The sequence below is a fragment of the Psittacula echo genome (genome assembly GCF_963264785.1).
Source record: "Psittacula echo genome assembly, chromosome: 1".
Taxonomy (NCBI): domain Eukaryota; kingdom Metazoa; phylum Chordata; class Aves; order Psittaciformes; family Psittacidae; genus Psittacula; species Psittacula echo.
In genome coordinates, this window is record NC_137735.1 from 161,326,303 (window position 1) to 161,347,428 (window position 21,126).

A 21,126-nucleotide genomic window follows, 5' to 3' on the forward strand; every position below is an offset into this window, starting at 1 on the left:
TGACTTGTCATCCCCAAGATGTACTTAATCTGACAAAGGCAAGGGACAGAGCTGTGAGGTGTGCCTGGGATACAGAGGCTTATCCCCTGCTATTGGAGAGCTCAGTAGCTTTTCTGCACATTGATATCTCCCTGTTGAACATGATCCCAGCAGGACTCACACAATGAATAAGGCAGCCAGGAATTCACCTGGAAACTCATTCCACTGACTTTCAGAAAGAAGAGGCCACCAGTCAACTGCTCAACAGCAACTTGTACCTTTGGAGACCAATGTGAGGCTCATCTTCACACCCAGATGTGGTTTCCAGATGCTAAACCTTGTCCTGAGCCTCCCTTTAAGTGTACTGTTAGCTTCTTATAAACCTTGCTATGAGGTATAGCTGTGCTGGTGGGTCTATGAAGTCCTTTTACGACCTCCTGAGCTATATCCTACAAGACTTACATGTCTTTAAGACGCCTAAACTTTGTCATTGTCCTACGAGGCCCATTTAGATCTCATACAAAGCCAATGCAGTCTGAGATTCTGTGATTCACTTCAGATCTACACTGGAGTCAGAAGAGCAGAAACATCATTTCATAATTTCCTCCATGTAATGAAGCTTCACCCCAGACCTTTCACAGCTGGTGACATTCCCAGTAAGTGTTTTGTCTCAGGGGCCTCATTGAACACTTCCTCTGGCAGATGTGGAGTTTGTCTAAATGGATTGCAGCATAAAATGAGTTTATTTGTGCAACAGCCACAGAAGGAGCAACTTGAAACATGGCTTTTGATTACAGCTCAAGAGGGGCTTTGCCAGAAGGAGACCAAAACTTCTCAGCAGCATGAGGAAAAGGGAATGTTGCTGCCCCAGTGATGGGAGCTGGTTTCCCTCTGCCAGGAGAACAGGAGGGAAGATGGGAATGAGGATAAAGAAGCTGGAGGCAGGTTTTTGAAGGAAGCTTGCAGGTAGCATCCCCAAAGCACACAAACACAAGGTGGTTCCTCAACAAGTCGTCGGGATTAAAACACGCAGACATTGGGGTGTAGATATTGCCTTCAGCACTCCCATCTAGCCAGTGAGAGCACAGCCAACACAGTCAGAGGGGCAGGATTCACTTGGCCATGCAGTTGGCCAGTGTGACCTGAAGTGACTGAGGGTGTCTAACTATGGAGGAGATGCTAATTGCAACCTATTGGACAGATTCTGGTCTGTGCCAGTTCCAGCTTCTGATGAGCCAGTGTCCATCACCTCCAAATCTGGCTGGTGAAAAACTGAGGGGTCTGAAATCAGCCCTTTAGGCATCTTCTAAGATGGGTAGTGGAAGTGATGGTATAAAGCTGTCTCCAAAAGAGGGTAGGCTGCAAGAAACCAAGCCAGGAGCATGTATAGAGGGACCTACCTGAGGGCCAGGCAGTCCTTGAGGACCTCTTGGTCCAGCTGCTCCAAAGCCAATTTCTCCCTGCAGAACAGAGAAGCCCAGAGGTCTCATTTGGAGAAAGGGCACCACATGGTTGCTGATTAGTTTGGCCATGATTTAAGATTTGCTTTCTCTGGAAGATGCTCCAGCAACCATTGGGAAGAAGGGCACGAGGCAGAAAGAAGGATGAAGTGGCTGGATGGGGTCAGGGATAAGGAGCCAGGGGAGGGCAGTGGGCTCTCCCATTGCCACCCCAGGATCTCAGCTGCTTGTGACCTTCCTGGCAGGTTGGCACTGACCTTGTTGCCTTTGGGTCCGGGTGTCCCAGGAATCCCCTGTAGGGCAAGGAAAGCAAAACAGAAAGGGCTTTGCTTGGCAATTCTCAATGCTCTCCTGTCCTGGTGTCCCAAGAGCATGAATGCACACCCAGGCCAGCCCCAGGACCTCAACCTCACCACCAGCCACCCCTCTGCTGCTCAGAAGACACAGGGGCAAGGTAGAGAAGTCACCTCCTTTCCTGGGGATCCTGATGGTCCCAGAGGTCCAGCAAATCCATTCCGGCCTCTCTTCCCACGCTCCCCCTTGAAAACAAAGCCCTTTAAGGAGGAGAACACCCTGATGGGAAAGGCTCTGCTTTCCCCATCCACATAGAGAGCAGGAGCTGGTGCCCTCAGGTGTTCTGGAATAGCCTCATTGTGTGGGCTTCTTGTTGTTGAAGAGAGGGGACTCCAGCTACATGGAGACCTGAATTGCTGTCCACCACCCCATCTCCAGCTAAGTCTCCATGTCCCTGAAATAAGACTTACTCATTGCTTCCTCTGTTTCCAGGGGCTAAAGACCCCAAAACCCCTTGCTGACATCTCCTGTGCGATCATCACCTCTTTCCTTTCTAGTCTCCCTTTCCTTTCCTTTCCTTTCCTTTCCTTTCCTTTCCTTTCCTTTCCTTTCCTTTCCTTTCCTTTCCTTTCCTTTCCTTTCCTTTCCTTTCCTTTCCTTTCCTTTCCTCTCCTCTCCTCTCCTCTCCTCTCCTCTCCTCTCCTCTCCTCTCCTCTCCTCTCCTCTCCTCTCCTCTCCTCTCCTCTCCTCTTTCCCTTTCCCTTTCCCTTTCCCTTTCCCTTTCCTTTCTCCTTTCCTTTCCCTTTCCTTTCTCCTTTCCTTTCCCTTTCCTTTCTCCTTTCCTTTCTCCTTTCCTTTTCTTCCCTTTCCCTCCCTTCCCTTACCTTTCGCCTTTCCTTTCCCTTTCCTTTCTCCTTTCCTTTTCTTCCCTTTCCCTCCCTTCCCTTTCCTTTCGCCTTTCCTTTCCTTTCTCCTTTTCTTTCGTTTTGTCTTTCCTTTCTCCTTTCCCTTCCTTTCCTCTTTCCTTTCCTTTCTCCTTTCCCTTCCTTTCCTCTTTCCTTTCCTTTCTCCTTTCCCTTCCTTTCCTCTTTCCTTTCCTTTCTCCTTTCCTTTCTCCTTTCCCTTCCTTTCCTTTCTCCTTTCCCTTCCTTTCCTCTTTCCTTTCCTTTCTCCTTTCCCTTCCTTTCCTCTTTCCTTTCCTCTTTCCTTTCCTTTCTCCTTTCCTTTCTCCTTTCCTTTCCTTTCCCCTTTCCCTTCCTTTCCTCTTTCCTTTCCTCTTTCCTTTCCTTTCTCCTTTCCTTTCTCCTTTCCTTTCCTTTCCTCTCATCTCCCATCCCCTCCCCTATCCCCTCCCCTCCTTTCCCTTCCTTTCTTCTTGAAGGACATCCCTCTGCACCAAATCTCTTGACCTGTTTATTCCCTAACAACATCAGTTGGTCTAATCAATGTTGTTACCTCTCCTTCTGCAACCAGGCTTTGTTCCTGCTTCCCTGACTACGTACACACTACATACAGACTACGTATAGGCATATACAGGAGAGCTGGATAAGTGGGAGCCTGATCCACAGTGGACACCCAGCACAGACAATCTCAGTAGCGTTATCATTGTTCTCACCATAGGGTGGCTGACACAACACACATTGTCCCCTCACCTCACACCACCTACCTTCTGTCCTGGCATCCCGGGCAGACCTGGAGCCCCTCTGTCTCCCTGTGACCCCGGGATGCCGGGGTTGCCGCGAATGCCCTGGATGCCTTGGGCTCCTGGAGATCCTGGGGCCCCTGGCTCACCCTGTTGAGTGGATCACAAGGAATTTGGGTCTTAGGTGGCATTAATGGCACCCCTAAAGGTCCTGGAGAAAGCCAGGGGGGTCCCCTTGAATTCACATGACCATACCCAAAACACCAGTACCAGGACACCCCTCTGTCACTGGTCTGTAAGAGAGGTCCTAGGGCTGGAGTCCTTGGGCTTGATGATCTTAAAGGTCTTTTCCAACCTAACTGATTCTATGATTCTATGAAAGGGCTGTACCATGACTTTCTAAGCAGGGAGCCCCTACCTGCAGACCTCCAGAGCTCTCCAGTGAGTTCAAGCCCTGCAGACCTGCAGCATCCCAAGGGATCACAGAAACACTTATCTGCTGAGACTGCAATTCCCTGGATTTTTCACAGCCATATTTCAAAGCCTGATCTAGTTGAAGATGTTCTTGCTCATTGCAGAGGGGGTGGAACTGGATGACCCTTAAAGGTCCCTTCCAACCCAAACCACTCTATGATTCTATAATGTTTATCCTCTGGACCTCACCTGCTTTGAAATGCCCCTTTGGAGGGCACAGAGCACTCACTCTGTCCCAGACACATATGATGGTGTTTGCCATCCCAGGCTGGGACTGGCCTTGGTGCTTTATCTTTGTAGCCACAAACAGATCTATGCTCCACATCCAGTGGTGGAAAGCAAGGACTACAAAGGGAAAGACCTGGAAAAAACCCAAGTGAGATCCTATACAGAAGAGAAGAAAGGCTTACCTTAAGTCCTGGTGCCCCAGCCTGACCAATAGGACCTCTGAACCCAATTCCTGGTTCTCCCTGTGAAGAGGACAAGAGAAATTAGGATTGACTCCTTTGACTGTAGGCCCATAAGAATGAGAGTTTGCTTCATGCTGCTCCCTGAAGCCTCTCATAGCTTGTCCTACATTGAGGGTTTCTACAGAGCCCTCACTGACCATCACATCTGCTCTAGATGATGTGAAGTCTTATCCAACCTGGAGAGAAAAAGCTCCTGAGAGCATTTAAACAGCTCTAGAAAAGAAGGAACCGAGTTGCAGGAATATTATAGAATCATGGAATGGTTTGTGTTGGAAGGGACCTTAAAGCTCATCCAGTTCCAACCCCTTGCCATGGGCAGGGATGAATTATTATAATACTGGAGATGGTATCAGAAGACTCTGGACGAGACTCTCATCTTCTGACATTACTCATTTATGAGGTAGGTGCCCTGTCTATGTGATCTGAGTCCCTCCCTAGTCAACAGCGAGACACCAGGTCCCTAGTGAGTGGCTGGCCACTAATCCCACATCTCAGGAGGTTACCTGAACACCTTCCCCTGAGACAGAAAGGTTAGGGTGGCAAAAAGAGCAGACAAGCTCTCAGAGTGTAAGAGACTCCCCTGACTATGGCACCAGTGTTGTTCTTTACCTTTTGACCATTTTCACCTCTTTCTCCTTTGGTGCCCTATGAAATAAACAGAGAGTTACCAAGCGTGTGCAAGAAGCTGTGTGAAGTATCACCTCAGTGCAGCCCTGAGCAAGAACAAAGGTTTCCAGCTGTGCTCATAGAATCACTCAATGGTTTGGGTTGGAAGGGACCTTAAAGCTCCTCCAGTTCCAACCCCTTCCATGGGCAGGGACACCTTCCAGTAGAGCAGCTTGCTCCAAGCCCCTGTGTCCAACCTGGCCTTGAACACTGCCAGGGATGGGGCAGCCACAGCTTCTCTGGGCACCCTGTGCCAGCGCCTCAGCACCCTCACAGGGAAGAGCTTCTGCCTTATATTGAACCTAAATCACCCCTGTTTCAGTTTGAACCCATCACCCCTTGTCCTATCGCTACAGTCCCTGATGAAGAGCCCCTCCCCAGCATCCTTGTAGCCCCCTTCAGACACTGGAAGCTGCTCTGAGGTCTCCACGCAGCTTCTCTTCTCCAGTCTCAACAGCCCCAGTGTTCTCAGCCTGTCTCCATAGGGGAGGTGCTCCAGCCCCTGATCATTTTAATGGCCTCCTCTGGATTCATAGCCAGAGCAACCGGATCCTCTGACCTCCACCTCTTTTCCCTGGGGGAGATAGGCAGTAGCTATGTGCCTAGGGAAGAGCCAAATGCTCTCACACAGAGCCACAGTGCTCATGAGAAGGAGATGGAGAACTGGATTGACCCAGTCAATATGGACTTTTCTATGGCAATCTCCGCTGCTGGATTTGGGCCCCTCAGCTGGTAACGCTGTCCTGCTCCAGCTGCTGATGCAGATCCACAGCTCACCTTTGCTCCAGGTTCTCCCATCTCCCCAGGCTGCCCCTGCAAGACAAAAACCATCCACTTTCCAGCTCCCTCCATATGCCTGTGTACCCAGGACTTTCCACTACAGAGGTGGTTAAAGAGTAGCCCATGCAAAGTACCCCTTCCCCATCAAGCTGTGCTTTTCAACAACAACCGGCCTTGTCTTCCTCCTGAATATCTGGGTCCCATCACCCCAGATCTGCCATTAGGTCCCTATAAGCTTTTGCTGCTACAAGTGTCCATGAAACAGTGTTTTGTGTGGCCCTTCTTAGATCCCTGTCTTGGTGCCAGGGCTGGTGTTTGCCTGTCACTTGGTTAGTTCATTGATCCAGCAGAAAAGGAGCATCAGGAAAACCTCCTGGCTTTTTCCATTTGCTCTAAGGGGAGGAACAGAAACATGCAGCCAGGTTCATGGATAAAGGTGGAATTGTGGCAGTCCCAGTTTATATGGGCACAGTCTCCCATACACCTGAATGTTATCTCCATCAGCACATCCCCAGCTGCCTCTCCTTTTCCAAACCCAGAGCCTTCTCCTGGTCTCAGAGGTTCAGACCAAGAAAACACTATCACTACCTTTTCTCCTTTGTCTCCCTGGACTCCCGGAGCTCCCATTTCTCCCTGGAAAACAACAGGCAACTCTCTCAATTGCAAACATGCATCACCACAAGGAATTTTTCCTTCCCTCTTTAGACCAGGTGGGTGCTGCCCTCTTTCCTGCATCAGCTTTTGGCAAACAACTTTGGAGGAACCCCTCATTTCCACCACTTGTAACCCCAACCAGACTGGGGATGTCCCTGACCCCATCCTTTCTATCCTGTGCAGTGGAAATGCAGAAAGAGAAAATACAAGTTGCAGATATGAGTGGTAAGCTGAGAGTCTCCCTGCCCCAGGATACTACAGATGTTAAAGGATGCCATGAGTTTGAGGGAGACGGAGAAGTCCATGGAGGACAAAACTATTGAGGATCCCCAAAACATAAATCCCGCATTTGGATCATCTATGAAAAGTTCAAGCCTGGAGTTATGTTATGGAATGGTTTAGGCCGGAAGCGACCTTAAAGCTCATCCAGTTCCAACCCCTGCCACAGACAGGGACACCTTCCACTGGAGCAGCTTGCTCCAAGCCCCTGTGTCCAACCTGGCCTTGAACACTGCCAGGGATGGGGCAGCCACAGCTTCTCTGGGCACCCTGTGCCAGTGTCACAGGGCATGTCTGCTCATTGCCAGTGGCCAAAACTGTTGATTACTACCTCTTGAACCTACTGGCACCAGTGATTCCTCAGCCACCAGATGAATCTGCTCTGGGAGATGATCGCTATCCTGCCTCCCTTCAGGTGCTGTTTGGTATCAGCATTAAAAGGTGAAGCAAAAGCACTGACCTTTTGGCCATGGGAGGGTGGATCTGCTGGGCCAGTTCCCTCCTTCTGTAAGGACAAAATGCACACATGGAATGGGGTTGGGATGTGGTGTGACAGCAGAAAGGACCAGCAGCATCCTCACTGTGAGCAGCTGCAATAAGAGGAGTATGACATGATGCTGTACCTTGATTCTCCTTGACTGATGAGGGCGTAGGTATGCCTTGAATGGAAAAGAAAGGAGGAAAGTGTGAGAGCAGTTGGAGAAACTTTCTGTCCTTGAGCCATGGAAAAGACACTTCTGATGTTAGGCAGGAAGTGGAGAGGCTGGAGGCATCTCACAGGGAAGCCATGGGATCACAATAACTCCATTGAAAGGCTTCTGGTTGGATATGGGATGGCTTCCAGGCTCCTGACCTGCTACAGCATGGATGGGACATCTAAGAGCTGGTGCTGCCCATTGCAGATGGGCTGCCAGGAAACCAAGAAATGAACCAGGAAATCATGAGCCAAAAATGCCTCAGAACCAGGCTTTTGGCAATAGACCTTAACCCTGTCCCTTCATGGAGAGCTATGATGGATGGTGTGGATGAGCTCAGCTCAGTGCTGCCATTCCCCTGGGAATGCAGGGTGAGGAGCCACTCACTGCTTTTAAAGGAATTCATTCAAACTTAGGGGAAATCTGTTCAGAATCTTTCATCCTCAACTCTTAAATGTCGTGAAAATCAACTCTTTGCATTTCCCATTCCTGGGATATTGTGTTAAAGTTGACATGTAATGACGCAGGTACATCAGAGATGTGTTTATAAACATATTTTACATATTTAAACACACATACAGATATCATCTAAGCTCTCAGGACACAAAACACCCTTCACTTATGCTGCCTTCCCCATGAACTAGGTTATTATGTTCCCTCATTGGCTGAGTTTGATTTTCCCTACTTCTGTTTCCAAGTCCCTTTCCAGATATAGGGAGAAAAATCTGCTCTGGCAAGAAAGATGCTTCTGCAGCAGCTCTTTCTTGGTTTATTTATTCATATCCATCACTAACTTTTCACCCCACCCTCTACATTCACTGTGACTTTGCACAAGTGGGCAATCAGCGCTCCCCTTGTGTTGGTACAAGACACCCTTGCACGGGGTCTTCACTCACCGCAGATGCAGGCAGTGATTTCCGAGCTCCTGAGGCACCAGGAGGATGAATCTGTAATGGACCCAACAAGGGAAGGTCACCACTTCCTCCTGGATCATGCTGATGGCACATAGGCAAGTCCAAAGCTGCTGCAGTGAAATGGGGTGCTTACCTTGTGTGTCTTGTGCTCAGCAGATCTCCTGGCTCTAACATGCCCTGGGAGCATAGAGCCATCACCTGAATTCACATCTTCCTGTGGGAAGGGAAACAGCATCCTTCTGAGCACCTAATATTATATAGTATCAATAGTAATAACAACAACAACAATAATAATAATCATAGAATAGTTAGGGTTGGAAAGGACCTTGAGATCATCCAGTTCCAACCCCCCTGCCATGGGCAGGGACACCCCACACTAAACCATGCCACCCAAGGCCTCATCCAACCTGGCCTTGAACACCGCCAAGGATGGAGCATTCACAACCTCTGCATTCAGCTCTGGGGCAGCAGCACAAGAGGGACGTGGAGCTGCTGAAGCAAATCCAGAGGAGGCCACGGAGATGCTGCGAGGGCTGGAGCAGCTCTGCTCTGGAGCCAGGCTGAGAGAGCTGGGCTGGGTCAGCCTGGAGAAGAGAAGGCTCCTGAAGGGGAGACCTGAGAGCAGCTCCAGTGCCTAAAGGGGCTGCAGGAAACCTGGAGAGGGGCTTTGGACAAGGGACTGTAGGAACAGGCCAAGGGGGAATGGCTTTAACCTGCCAGAGGGGAGACTGAGATGAGCTCTTAGGCAGAAGCTCTTCCCTGTGAGGGTGCTGAGGCGCTGGCACAGGGTGCCCAGAGAAGCTGTGGCTGCCCCATCCCTGGCAGTGTTCAAGGCCAGGTTGGACACAGGGGCCTGGAGCAACCTGCTCTAGTGGAAGGTGTCCCTGCCTGTGGCAGGGATTGGAACTGGATGAGCTTTAAGGTTCCTTCAACCCAAACCAGGCTGGGATTCTGTGATTCTATGATTATTAAAGCCATTCATTTTCTGCCATTTAAAAGAAATAAAACCCACCTAAAATATTGCAACTTTGAACTTCAAATGCCTCCCTGCCCCAGCCGTGCCTGAGTAACACACCAGCTATACACTTAATGTACCTTAACATACCTGATTGGAATAAAACAATTATTAATGCCCATTAATGTCTACACATTAACCTGCCACTTGGTGATATTTGCAGTGCTCATGATTTAGGCTGATAAACTTTGAAGGCACACAGAGTAAAGCTTGTACAAATAGTTACTGGCATGGTTTGTTCTTCTTCATATTAGCAACGGTAAATTATCTACTTGCTGTTGTAAAGATGATGATATTCCTCACTGCTGGATATCTCTGTGTACAGCAGTGATTCCCTGAACCACACAGTGAGAGCACTGCAGTGTGGCTCTGGTGAATATCTCAATATATATGTCAATATATAATACATATAAATCTTTATATATATATACACATAAGGAAATACATATTATATATATATATGAAATATATATGAGAGAGATATATATGAATGAAAGCTCAGCATCTCCTTGCACCCAAACCTCAACGCTGCCAGAAGGACATGAAGGAGAGGGAAAAATCACTAGTTATTTAGCACTATTCCCACATTTTTTCCCTGCAGAAACAAAGAGCAGGATTAATCTCTATTAATTTCACCTCAAGGTATGTGTTGAGGCTTTTAGATGGTTAAAGTTAAGGGAAAGTAAATCCTAAGAGAAGGGCTTCCAGGAAATGCTGGTTGGTGCAGCCCTGGACATGACGCTGTCAGGTTTTCAGGAATGATAGCAAAATATCCTGTTTTGCTGGATATTAACTGGCTGGATGTGAGTTTTACCTAATGGCAAATGAACCCAGCAAGTTTCTGACTCACCAAAATACGTAAAGGATTAAAAACCCCACTATTTTGGTCCAATGAAAATGGAAAATTCTTTACTGAAAGATGGCGAGGGTGACAGAAGGAGGAATAAAAGACAAGTCAGGGACGTGCTGGTACAGCTTGTTCAGGGGAGGACCCATCAAGGGTGTGTTTTTTAACAGGACAAGCAAGAGGAACATCTCCAATGCTTACATCAAGGTGGTTTAGATGGGTCAGATGGTCCCATTAGCTGAGACCACATGGGTTTCTCATGATATTTCATCCTTAACTCTAAAATGTTGTAAAAATCAACTCTTTGCACTTATAGCAAAGAACTTTTAGCTCTAAAATGCTGCTTCTCCTTAGCACGGGTCCACGTTCAACTCACGGACACACTGAACAGCATCACAAGGCAGCGCTGAAGCAAGAATGGGCTGCTGAGACCTTACTGAGGTTTGAAGGTGACCCGTGTGCCTTCCATCTCATAAAGCTGCCATTAAGTGGGGTGGTGGGAAATTGCAGGGGGTAATAACTCGCCTTCCTTCTGCAATTCCTCTGCAATTTTAGCAGTTTCCTGCTTGGAGGTGCCAGCAATAAGGCACCTCCAAGGAAAGGAGGGAGGCTGCTGCTGTCTAAAGGAATGAGTTACTGAGGGTGGGTGGCGGTGTGAAAAAGAAGGGCAAAAAAGAGGAGGAAAGGAACAGATGAAATTAGAACAGCGAAGAGAAAAATGGTAATAAAAGGGGGAATGAAACAATATGCCAAAAAACACAGGAAAGAGGGAAAAAGAAGAGGCCAAGCAGATATCAGCAAGGAAAACTGTGACTATGGGGTTATCCACATGGAGATAACCAGGATAACCAGGGGCATTAATCTGAATTAAGTCTGAAAATGAACTAACTTTACTGCATGGGAGATGGAGGAGGCAGGGGTTGGCTGTTAAGGTCCTGGAACACCAAAGAAGCGGCTCACTCATAGGAAGAGTAACCGGCTGCCGCTCCTCACACGGACACGTGTACCTGGGCTCATCCTGCCTCTGTCTCTCAGTGACTTTGCTTCCCCATTAACTCCTGCCAGGCAGTAATTGCACCTCTGAGATGAAGCTCTTGGGCTATTACAGCTGCTTCTCTCCAGGGCCCCATGAACCTTTTAACAGGTAAAATTTGTGATTACAGCTGCTGCTGACTGGAAAACAACCGGCTCAATTCCGCTCCCTTTGCATTGCTGGGTTCACTCCGGGAGCCCAAATCAGCTGAGAGGATGCAGGAGCTGCAGGGAGAGAGGGGCTGCTGCTGTTCCCCTGCCTTTGGACCACACTTTTGCACTCTCCTGAGGATAAAAGAGATTTTGCACCAACTGCAAGTGAAGAAAACACTCTTGGGGTGCAGATTCCATCATGCTGGTGGGGTTTGAAGTGCCGTAAACTTGTGGCAGCCCTTCCACTTTTACAAACGCCCCTACCAAAATGGGGATCATGGAATCCCAGAATGGTTTGGGTTGGAAAGGATCTTAAAGCTCATCCAGTTCCAAACCCCTGCCATGGGCAGGGACACCTTCCACTAGAGCAGGTTGCTCCAAGCCCCTGTGTCCAACCTGGCCTTGAACACTGCCAGGGATGGGGCAGCCACAGCTTCTCTGGGCACCCTGTGCCAGCGCCTCAGCACCCTCACAGGGAAGAGCTTCTGCCTTATCTCCAACCTGAACTTCCCCTGTTTCAGTTTGAATCCATCACCGCTTGTCCTATCGCTACCGTCCCTGATGAGGAGTCCCTCTCCAGCATCCCTGTATTCCCCCCTCAGACACTGGAAGCTGCTATGATCATCAGACACAAGAGCAGGAAGGGTGATGCTATCTGCCTATCTTTCCAATAGCTCTTCATTTGATAGGGAACTCTCTGGGCTGGGATTCAGGAAAAGGTGCTTGATAACACCAGGGTGCAGGATTACACCAATGATTACTGCCAAACACCTTGAGGTAGCATCACTGTGGGTCAGTACTGATATTGCACCCACTAATCCATAGGGCTGTTGACCACCAGCCCCAACAGGGCAGCAGATCATCTTTGTCAGGCCAAAGTGAAAACTTCTCCCTCTCCCAGCCCTCTTTGCTCTGCTCCTGGTAACTCAGGGAGCGATGGACAGGGAATCACCTCCTCATCCCATCTCCCTCCAGCCTGCTCCCGGGGTTAATCAACTTGAGCTCTAATTTCCCATTTGAATTATAAGTATTCAGCTTCCCCCCTCCGGCTCTCCTCTGCCTTTCACCACAAGATTAAAGAGCTCTTTAACATTCCGTATGTTCTCCCTGTGAAAACCTCTGACGCAGAAATCAAGTCATCTCAGGCACTCTGAATTGGGCTAAAAAATGACCAGTCTTGGGTCTCTTGTGATAAATGAGCCTGAAAGCCGCCTACAAATCAGTTTTGGGGCTCTGCTCTGCACTTCCCATGGGGATTTGAAAACAAGTATTTCAAACAGGACACAGAGATTGGGTTTGGTCCTTGGGATGCAGGGATTAAATTAACTGCTTATACTGATGAATGAGGACAGTTCTTTCTGCCCAAATGTCACATTTGACAGGGCCATACAGTCCTTTTTATTTCCCACATAATGGCCACAGTGTCTGGGCACAGAGATGCACTTAGCTTCCAGACATCCAATGAACAGGGATCACTTCCATTTCATTGAGGAAGGAGATGCTGTGTGAGGTAGTCTGATTTATTAAACAACTCCACACAGGGATGTATGTGAAGCTTTTAGGAATCTGCTCCCAAAAAGCATCCAGCACAGCTGGATGTCCACAGTTTCAAATGGAGCAACAGATTCGGGATACCCCCATTTCATGGTCTATGGGTGCAGGTCCATAGGGACTGAGCTCTACCTGCTTTCAAGAGCAGGACACCAAAAAGCTGCCACTTCAGCCAGCATCGTGCAGCCCAATCCCATAAGAAATGAGGGGGTTTAGGCTCCATCCATTTGTTCTTCCAGGTCTTTCTCCAGCTTAACCATTCCCAGCTAAGGGAAATGGTGCATCCAGGAGGAGAAACAAAGCTGATGGATGCTCATGGCACAGGCCACGGTCTCCAGAGCTACAGCTCACACACATACAGACATGTGGGGTGTGTGAACGTGTGCTTGTGCTGGGAGCCCTCTCGTGGCTGCTGCCACATCCTTTATTCCAGCTCCATGATTCAATGTGTGTTAAAGCAGAACCAGACGGAGACAACTGAAGTGATGGAAGCAGAAGCAAGGGTTCAGCAGACTTAAACCAGAGCGAGATCTCTTCCAACAGCATCTCCCCACTGTGAGCTATTCCCTCACTATGCCTATACACTTGTTAATGCTGTTCCTATCCATAACTGTGGCTGTAATTGTAAGCAAACATCAAAGGGATTTTTCAGTTCATTTTTTAAGGCTGTTGGGATCCTGTCTCCAAGTATTCCCCAAAAGAGCATTCCCTCCATCACACAGGAGCGCATCGTTATGCAAGGGTGTTAAACCAGCACTGGATGAAGGCATTTTCCCTCTCCATCACTGGGGATGGTGTCACTCAATGTTGGGGTCTGTGCACTTATGGTTACAATGATGTTCAAAGTGGAGGGTACTGGGTTCGGTACATGGCAGAGGAGCACGGTTTGGGTTCTCAGGACAAAATGTATGCCAAGGAGGGAGGAAAACAAAAGGGAAAGGGGGTGTTAGGGATCAGACAACCACGCTGCAGCAATATCACAACTTACTGCCCATCAGCTGAGCTGTGATAACTGCTGCTACCAGCCTGGATGCACCCTCCAACCTTGCTGAAAATGATTCAATCTCTCTTACACATGCACTTGTAAAGCAGCTCTAACTCCTGGCTACGGAAAAACCCTCTACTTTGCTACTGTCCTGTAGCTAAAGTGCAGCAACAAATCACTTCAGACCTTGAAGAAAGAGGTAAAGTGAATCACTCTGCATCGTGTTTCAACTGGGACATCACCTTGGCTCAGGTGATGCACAAAGGCTCATTACATTACGATTTGCTCTTGTTGGTGAGTCCTTAAAAAGGAGAAACTCCCAAATTCCTGCTTAGACCCTAAAATCCTCTTCTTTAAAAGAGTCAAACTCTGCATTCCACAGCTGTGCTCAGGAGGGTGCATACCAGGGTCTAAAACACTAACTCTGTGCAGGGAAACCTGTGGGTCTATGGACTATTCTGAGATATCTATGGAAAGGAAGAAGGCAAAGGAAAAGCAAATATCAGGGGCATATCTTAAATTCACTGTCTGGGGTCTGCGTTGTTGCTGGAGAATTACAAATCTGACTTTAAATAGTACTGAGAATCATCAAGTATTCAGTCAGCCAAGCCCAGATAATGGGATGGATGCTGTGGCCAGCCGGATCTGGATTAGCAAGAGTTTTCCTTCTTTTTCCCACAAAACACCTGCCAAGGGCTCTGTCTGTATGCAATGGACACAGTTGGCCATGAGCTTCCAGCCCAGGTCCCATACCCAAGTAGCCATATCCTTCAGGGATGTGGGAGAAGCTGCCCCAGAGCACTGGGTGAGAGGGGTGCATCCCAGTCCCTCCCGGTCCATCAACTTATCTCCACACTGGTCTAAAGATCAGAACTGCTGGGGAAGACCTACATGGCTGGTGTCCTGCTGTGGCTGTCCTTCCATCCTGTCCTCCAAGGACCCCTGAAGCTCCATGGACTGGTTTCCTTGTAGATCATCTTCTGGGTGTGATGGGGGCACAGCCAAGCTCTGCAGAGGGTGATGGATAAGTGACAACAGTATCACTAATAACCAGGGCAGAAGATGGAAAGCCAGACCCTTTTCCAAGCTCTGACATTGATTCAAGCAGAGATCCTTTTCCTTTCTCTAACTTAGTGTTTCACTGCAGTAAAATAGGGTAAATGCCACAGAATCACAGTGATTTGTCCAATCAAGCCCTGAGAAGAGTAATTCCTTTGCATCTATTAAACCAGCACTAATGAAAACCTAATTAAAAGTCACTGAACAGGCATTCACTTACACTGCTGAGAGAAGTGTTTGTCCCTTTTGAGTCTTTCTGCTTCCTTCCTTCCTCAGAGGTTTCCTCCAAGGGCTCAGGAGGGTCTCCTAGGGACTGATACTCAGGTCCAGAACCACCAGCAGAAGGACCCTGTGGAGACCAAAGTAAGTTACTGCCCTTCCTAAGCCAAGACATCATCCACAATACACTATCAACACCGCCGTTTATCCAACAGCATGCTCAGAGCCAGCAGGACAAGGCTGGAGAACCAAGATGCCAAGACCTTTCTTGCACCTTACTTTGGCAAGTGCCACCAAGGATGGGCTGCAACAGGCTGCAAGGATCCCTCAGGGGTCATAGAGCTGCTTTGATCCCCTTTGCTCTCTGGATGAAGACCAGCTTAGAAAGGCTGGCCCAGATGGTCCCCAACCCTTTCTGCCAGATAAAGATGGGCTCCCAATGCCCAACAGAGACAGTTTTGGTGTCCCTGTACCTCAAATCCCAGCAGTTTGGGTTGCTGATACACATCTAGTTTGTGTCTCCTGCTGCAAACACATCTACTGGTGAGCACTTCATGCCCTCTCAGGCTCCTAAAGTGCTACCATCATTCAGGTTGCAATGATCCTGAAAAGCAACACATCTCACCTGAGAGCACAGCAGAAGCCAGGAGGTGAGAAGTGATGAGCCTGTCTCACCTTGTCTAAGTGCCTGAGCAACAGGGTCATCACTGAACCAACCACAGAGGAAGATAAAATCATCAGGAGCTGGCTCCAAACAGCTCTTGTGCTCCAGTTAGAGACAGCATTTCCTACTAGTGACCTACAAGGGCTTATCCAGAGTGAGTCACTTCTTGTCTGTCCTAAAGAGGATGAGCAAAGCCCCACCACAGCTGCAGGCACTATTTCCTGGACTATCTCTTATCAGGACTGTCTGATCAGGCAAATTAAGATCCATGACTCCTCCAGCAGCTATGAGATGACCTGGATATAGCCCTCTGATGTCATTCATGGAGGTGTGCTGCAGTTTGGGTCCAGCATGGAGACTTAGCCTTTAAATTGCTAATAAATTCCTAATTCCCATAAACACAATCTGTTGCTTGAAGTTGCAAAGGATGCAGGTGACTTGATCATCTATAGCAGTTAGCCTGGTTACTGAAGCAAATGAGGGCTGTGGAGTCATGGTAGGGACTCTTCTCTTGTCCAGTCTCAATCCAACCTAACAGCAGGATTGGATCTATTTTTGCCAGGGCAGGAGAGATGCACCTTGGTTACAGCCTCCAAGAGGGAAGTTGCAGGGCATGTTCAACATGTAACCAGCATGGGATGGTTTGCAATCAGCCCAACCTGTGCTGGTTTTTTGCTCAGAAGACAAGAAGGGTGGAAAGGAAGGGAGGATGAGGATCAGGAGGAGGCATTACTGGAGCATGGAAGCTCACAAGAAGCTTGTACACATTTGATATGCAATCTCCTAATATTATTGCTGCCCCAGACAAGATGGAACATAGATCTGCGCTTCATAGAATCACAGAGTGGTTTGAGTTGGAAAGGACCTTAAGATCATTCAGTTCCAATCCCTTGCCATGGGCAGGGATACCTCACACTAGACTATATCGCCCAAGGCTGTGTCCATTGTCTTTGTAGCCACCCTTTAAATACTGAGATGAGCCCATCATACGTGAGTCCTGGGAGCTCAAGTTTGTCATCACCACATCAACCCACTTGTTTTGATGTTGCAGGGTTCACTGGTTTTTATACTACTCATGACGCCCCAGGCAGCATGGAGGAGACAGAAGCAGCACAGAGCGTGGAGGTGGAGGATCAGTTTAGGGTGCCAGGGTCTGCAGGACTCCCTAAGGTGAAAATAAGCAGCAGAGCAGATGGATGCTGAAGAGGGACTCTTCATCAGAGACTGTAGCAATAGGACAAGGGGTGACGGGTTCAGACTGAAACAGGGGAGATTTAGGTTCAATATAAGTCAGAAGCTCTTCCCTGTGAGGGTGCTGAGGCGCTGGCACAGGGTGCCCAGAGAAGCTGTGGCTGCCCCATCCCTGGCAGTGTTCAAGGCCAGGTTGGACACAGGGGCTTGGAGCAACCTGCTCTAGTGGAAGGGGTCCCTGCCCATGGCAGGGGTTGGAGCTGGAGGAGCTTTAAGGTCTTTTCCAACACAAACCAGTCTGGGATTTCATGGCTTCTACCTACTTCCATCAACAATAACAGTAGACTAATTCCTTTATTTTCACTGAAAAGTGTGTTTTGCAATCCCATCAGTTTAACCTGAAGATCCAAAATCCTGATATGAGCCATTAGCCTCTTCCAGCTTAACTGTTTCTTAAAGTGGCTTCAAGTCACCACAACCTGCTTAATGACAGAGGTGACCCTGAAGCCTTCGATGACTCATTTCTGCATCTGATTTCCTCCAAGGTCTGTGTGCCCCAAGGCTGACAGATGACAATACTCACACTGTGATCAGTGACATGCAGAGCTGCTGGCTTTCTCATGGAAGTCTGGCTTGTCTTGGAGCCACTGAGCTGCTGCACCAGCACATCCAGCCCATCCCGCAGGAGTGCATTGGAGAGGTCCTTCAGCAGTGCCAGCTGCAGCAAGTGGAGACCATTAAGACATAGCACAGTGCACCCTCCTGCCTAAGAACTCATCTCAGTCTCCCCTCTGGCAGGTTAAAACCATTCCCCTTGTCCTGCCCCTACAGGCCCTTGTCCAAAGCCCCTCTCCAGGTTTCCTGCAGCCCCTTTAGGCGCTGGAGCTGCTCTAAGGTCTCCCCTTCAGGAGCCTTCTCTTCTCCAGGCTGACCCAGCCCAGCTCTCTCAGCCTGGCTCCAGAGCAGAGCTGCTCCAGCCCTCGCAGCATCTCCGGCGAGCTGTAAAAAAACATGCAATAACCCTGCCTTCTTGTGAGTGCAGTGCTGGACCTGGGTGAGCACACATCATCTCCAGAAGGCCAGAGGGAATAGATGGAAAAGCTTAATTACAATCACCTTGCCAGAAGAAGGTCAAAGTGTTCCCTACCTTGATACCATTTGCTTCAAAAAGCCTCTCCAGATCCTGCAAGAGGAAACAAGGGTCAGAACTTCTCTTCCTCTCTTCTCCAGCCCAAGAAGCTGGTGCTGTGGGTGGCTGACAGCTAAGCTGATGGACCCAAACTGGGTCCCCTCTGACACCCTAACCCCAGACAGAGGGAGGTGTTTCCAACATCAATATGCTCTATAAATCTTATTTACCTGCATTTCCACTCCTTTGCCTGGTGGACCCGGTTCTCCCTTCAAATGAAGAAGAACAACTCATTAACTAAGTCATTATCCCAATGAGCAGCAAGAAGAGAAGCTCTGAGAAGGGGCAAGAGTCACATACGTGCCCTTACTCTGCTACCAGCCCATGTTATAACCCCAGAGTAAGCCTCATCAGGCTCAATCCTACTCTGGTCAATGGGCTTCTTCACTCCATTGGATACAAATGCTGGCTGCATATGTAGGGCAGGCATGGACCAGAGTCAGACAAGAGCATCACCAAAGTGAGGTTTGGACCATCCCCTTCTCCAGCCCTTAGCTATGTTCAACATGTAAAGAAGCAAAGGTTTTTGAGGCCCCTTGGTGTCACCAATGTTGTCACTGTGGTGGCAGCAGTGCAGAGGTAGCAGCAAAGAGAAGGTTTACAGTCCTTTCTGGATGTGGCCAGTGGTGCTGGTGGTCCTACTTCACATGCAGTCTGGGTCAAATATGTGTTGGAAACCCAAGAGCAAGTCACACAGTCAGGCTGTCCATCTCTTCTTGCCCTCATAGCGACACTCTCCATGTGAGTGATCCTGGGCCAACATCAAAGATGAAGCTACAGATGAGCTGCAATGGCTTAGGAGGTCCAGCACTGCAGCAAGGGACATCTGCTGAGGTGGGGGTGACCTGCCCCTCTGATGGGCTTCATTTCACTGAAATCTGGTGTCTGCATTAACAGATTCCGGTGGAATGAAGGGCGCCAGGAAGGCCCCAGTGGTGCTGCTCTCCACGCCAAGGTGAAGGATGCATCTCCATGAGGTGCAGGAACCGCAAAGGAGCGCTGGTTGAAATGGGTACATCTGAGGCTGCTGGATAAGTCTTTGCCTTTACAATGACCTGGATCTCATGACAGTCAGGAGATCTACCTGTACCCACTGATGCTGTTTTCTGTACCATTTTCCTTTCCATTGACTGAAGGAGTTGGTCCCACCTCTAAAGTTCTCTAGATGTGTGTGGTATCAGAAGCCATTTCTTCCATCCCTTTCTGATGCATTCTCCAACTTGCAGTGAGGAGAAAAGGAAGGAAACATTCCTGAACAGTTTAGAACTTTATTCCATTCAACTCCTGAACATCTTCTGCCCTAAATATTGTGTATCTGCTTAATCGAGTTGAATGACAACATCATCACTGTGACCACAAGCTTATGAGCCCATCTCAGAAACTCTGCTTTGAAAACACAACTTTTTGACAGCCAGAAGAGATGTGGGATGGACGCTCTACCCCTCCCCAACACAATGGCATCAATACAAAGATGATTCATGCATTCTGAATATACCTTTGGGCCAGGAGGACCTCTTTCGCCTTTCAATCCATCCTTCCCGCAATCCCCCTGTAAACCAGAAGGAACACGTTAGTTCTTTGATCCCTCCACAACTGCTAGTGGGGATGGTGGTTTCATCATACATTGTGGCATTTCTTGCTTCCTGGCCCCAGACTAACAACACCTTTTTCAGATGGACCAACCCGCCTTGTCCTGTAACTATCACACTAATTCACATAATGAAGTTAAATTTGAAGCAGCTCTGCTCTTAGGATCATAGAATGGTTTGGGTTGGAAAGGATCTTAAGATCATCCAGTTCCAACCCCTGCCATGGGCAGGGACACCTTCCACTAGAGCAGCTTGCTTCAAGCCCCTGTGTCCAACCTGGCTTTGAACACTGCCAGGGATGGGGCAGCCACAGCTTCTCTGGGCACCCTGTGCCAGCGCCTCAGCACCCTCACAGGGAAGAGCTTCTGCCTTATCTCCAACCTGAACTTCCCCTGTTTCAGTTTGAACCCATCCCCCCTTGTCCTATCGCTACAGTCCCTGATGAAGAGGATGATGCATTGTGTTTGGAGGATCTTTGTTGCTAGAGGAAGGAACAGCAAGTATTTGCTTAAGGAACTTGGGAGTTTCAGGCTATGTTTGCAAACTCTGTCTTAAAGTAATGAAGCTACAAAATACACAACATGTGGAAAATAATCACATGTTGAGCTTCAACACCCATCTTCTCTAGCAGGGAGCTCTTACCTTGTCACCTTTCAGGGTAATGGTGTTCTCCAGAGAAGATATCTGTCAAAAAAAGCAAGATTTTAGGCTTTTCAGTGTCACAGTCTTCTTGCAGCATCAGTAACACACCACTTGTGGAGGGATTCATGCATATACCTATAGAGGAGCTAGCTGCATTGCTTTGCACGTTTGACAAGGCTAGAAGGGAAATCCATTCCATAACATGCATGGTTGAAAGCAATACATTCTGGCAATGTGTTCTCTGTGGTACTCAGGATTCATGATAAATCCCAGTACATCCCTTCCCTGAACAAATGTGTAAGTCAACAGCAGTAGGTGTTACTCACAGTGCTTCCAGGAGTGCCAGGCAGCCCAGGCTCACCCTATGAAGATACCCCCACCCCAAAACCCAATAGTGAGTGGTGCAATTCAACACTGGAGCCCCCAAACAGACTCTTTCTCATGAAAGGTTATAAATGGGAATGTGCAAACCTACAGATTCACCCTTGTCTCCCTTCTCTCCAGTGATTCCCTAGGAGGTGGAGAAAGAAACAGGATGAGAACAAGCCATGGTAGGAGGTCTCAGCAGTCTCTTGCCAGCTGAAGCATTTGATGGATTAATAAGCCCGTCTTTGAGCTAATGAAATCTGAGTTTCAACATCTCTTCTGTGAGGGGTTCTCTGATATGTAATAAGGGGTGGGAT

The 21,126-nt window shown here is 48.5% G+C and overlaps 1 protein-coding gene across 1 annotated transcript in view; it reads right to left on the reverse strand.

The window, feature by feature from the left end:
* LOC308217469 (uncharacterized protein) overlaps window positions 1-21,126 on the reverse strand; it is a gene marked incomplete at both ends in the record, with an annotated part of 110,006 nt that overhangs the window by 44,377 nt on the left and 44,503 nt on the right. Inside the window, 18 exon segments of the mRNA XM_080610542.1 lie at window positions 1,380-1,439; window positions 1,697-1,732; window positions 1,907-1,978; window positions 3,400-3,525; window positions 4,260-4,319; window positions 4,929-4,964; window positions 5,763-5,798; window positions 6,354-6,398; window positions 7,159-7,203; window positions 14,782-14,898; window positions 15,170-15,298; window positions 17,607-17,741; window positions 18,171-18,206; window positions 18,383-18,421; window positions 19,708-19,761; window positions 20,444-20,485; window positions 20,770-20,805; window positions 20,919-20,954. Of these exon segments, the coding sequence (XP_080466668.1) occupies window positions 1,380-1,439; window positions 1,697-1,732; window positions 1,907-1,978; window positions 3,400-3,525; window positions 4,260-4,319; window positions 4,929-4,964; window positions 5,763-5,798; window positions 6,354-6,398; window positions 7,159-7,203; window positions 14,782-14,898; window positions 15,170-15,298; window positions 17,607-17,741; window positions 18,171-18,206; window positions 18,383-18,421; window positions 19,708-19,761; window positions 20,444-20,485; window positions 20,770-20,805; window positions 20,919-20,954 (1,140 nt within the window).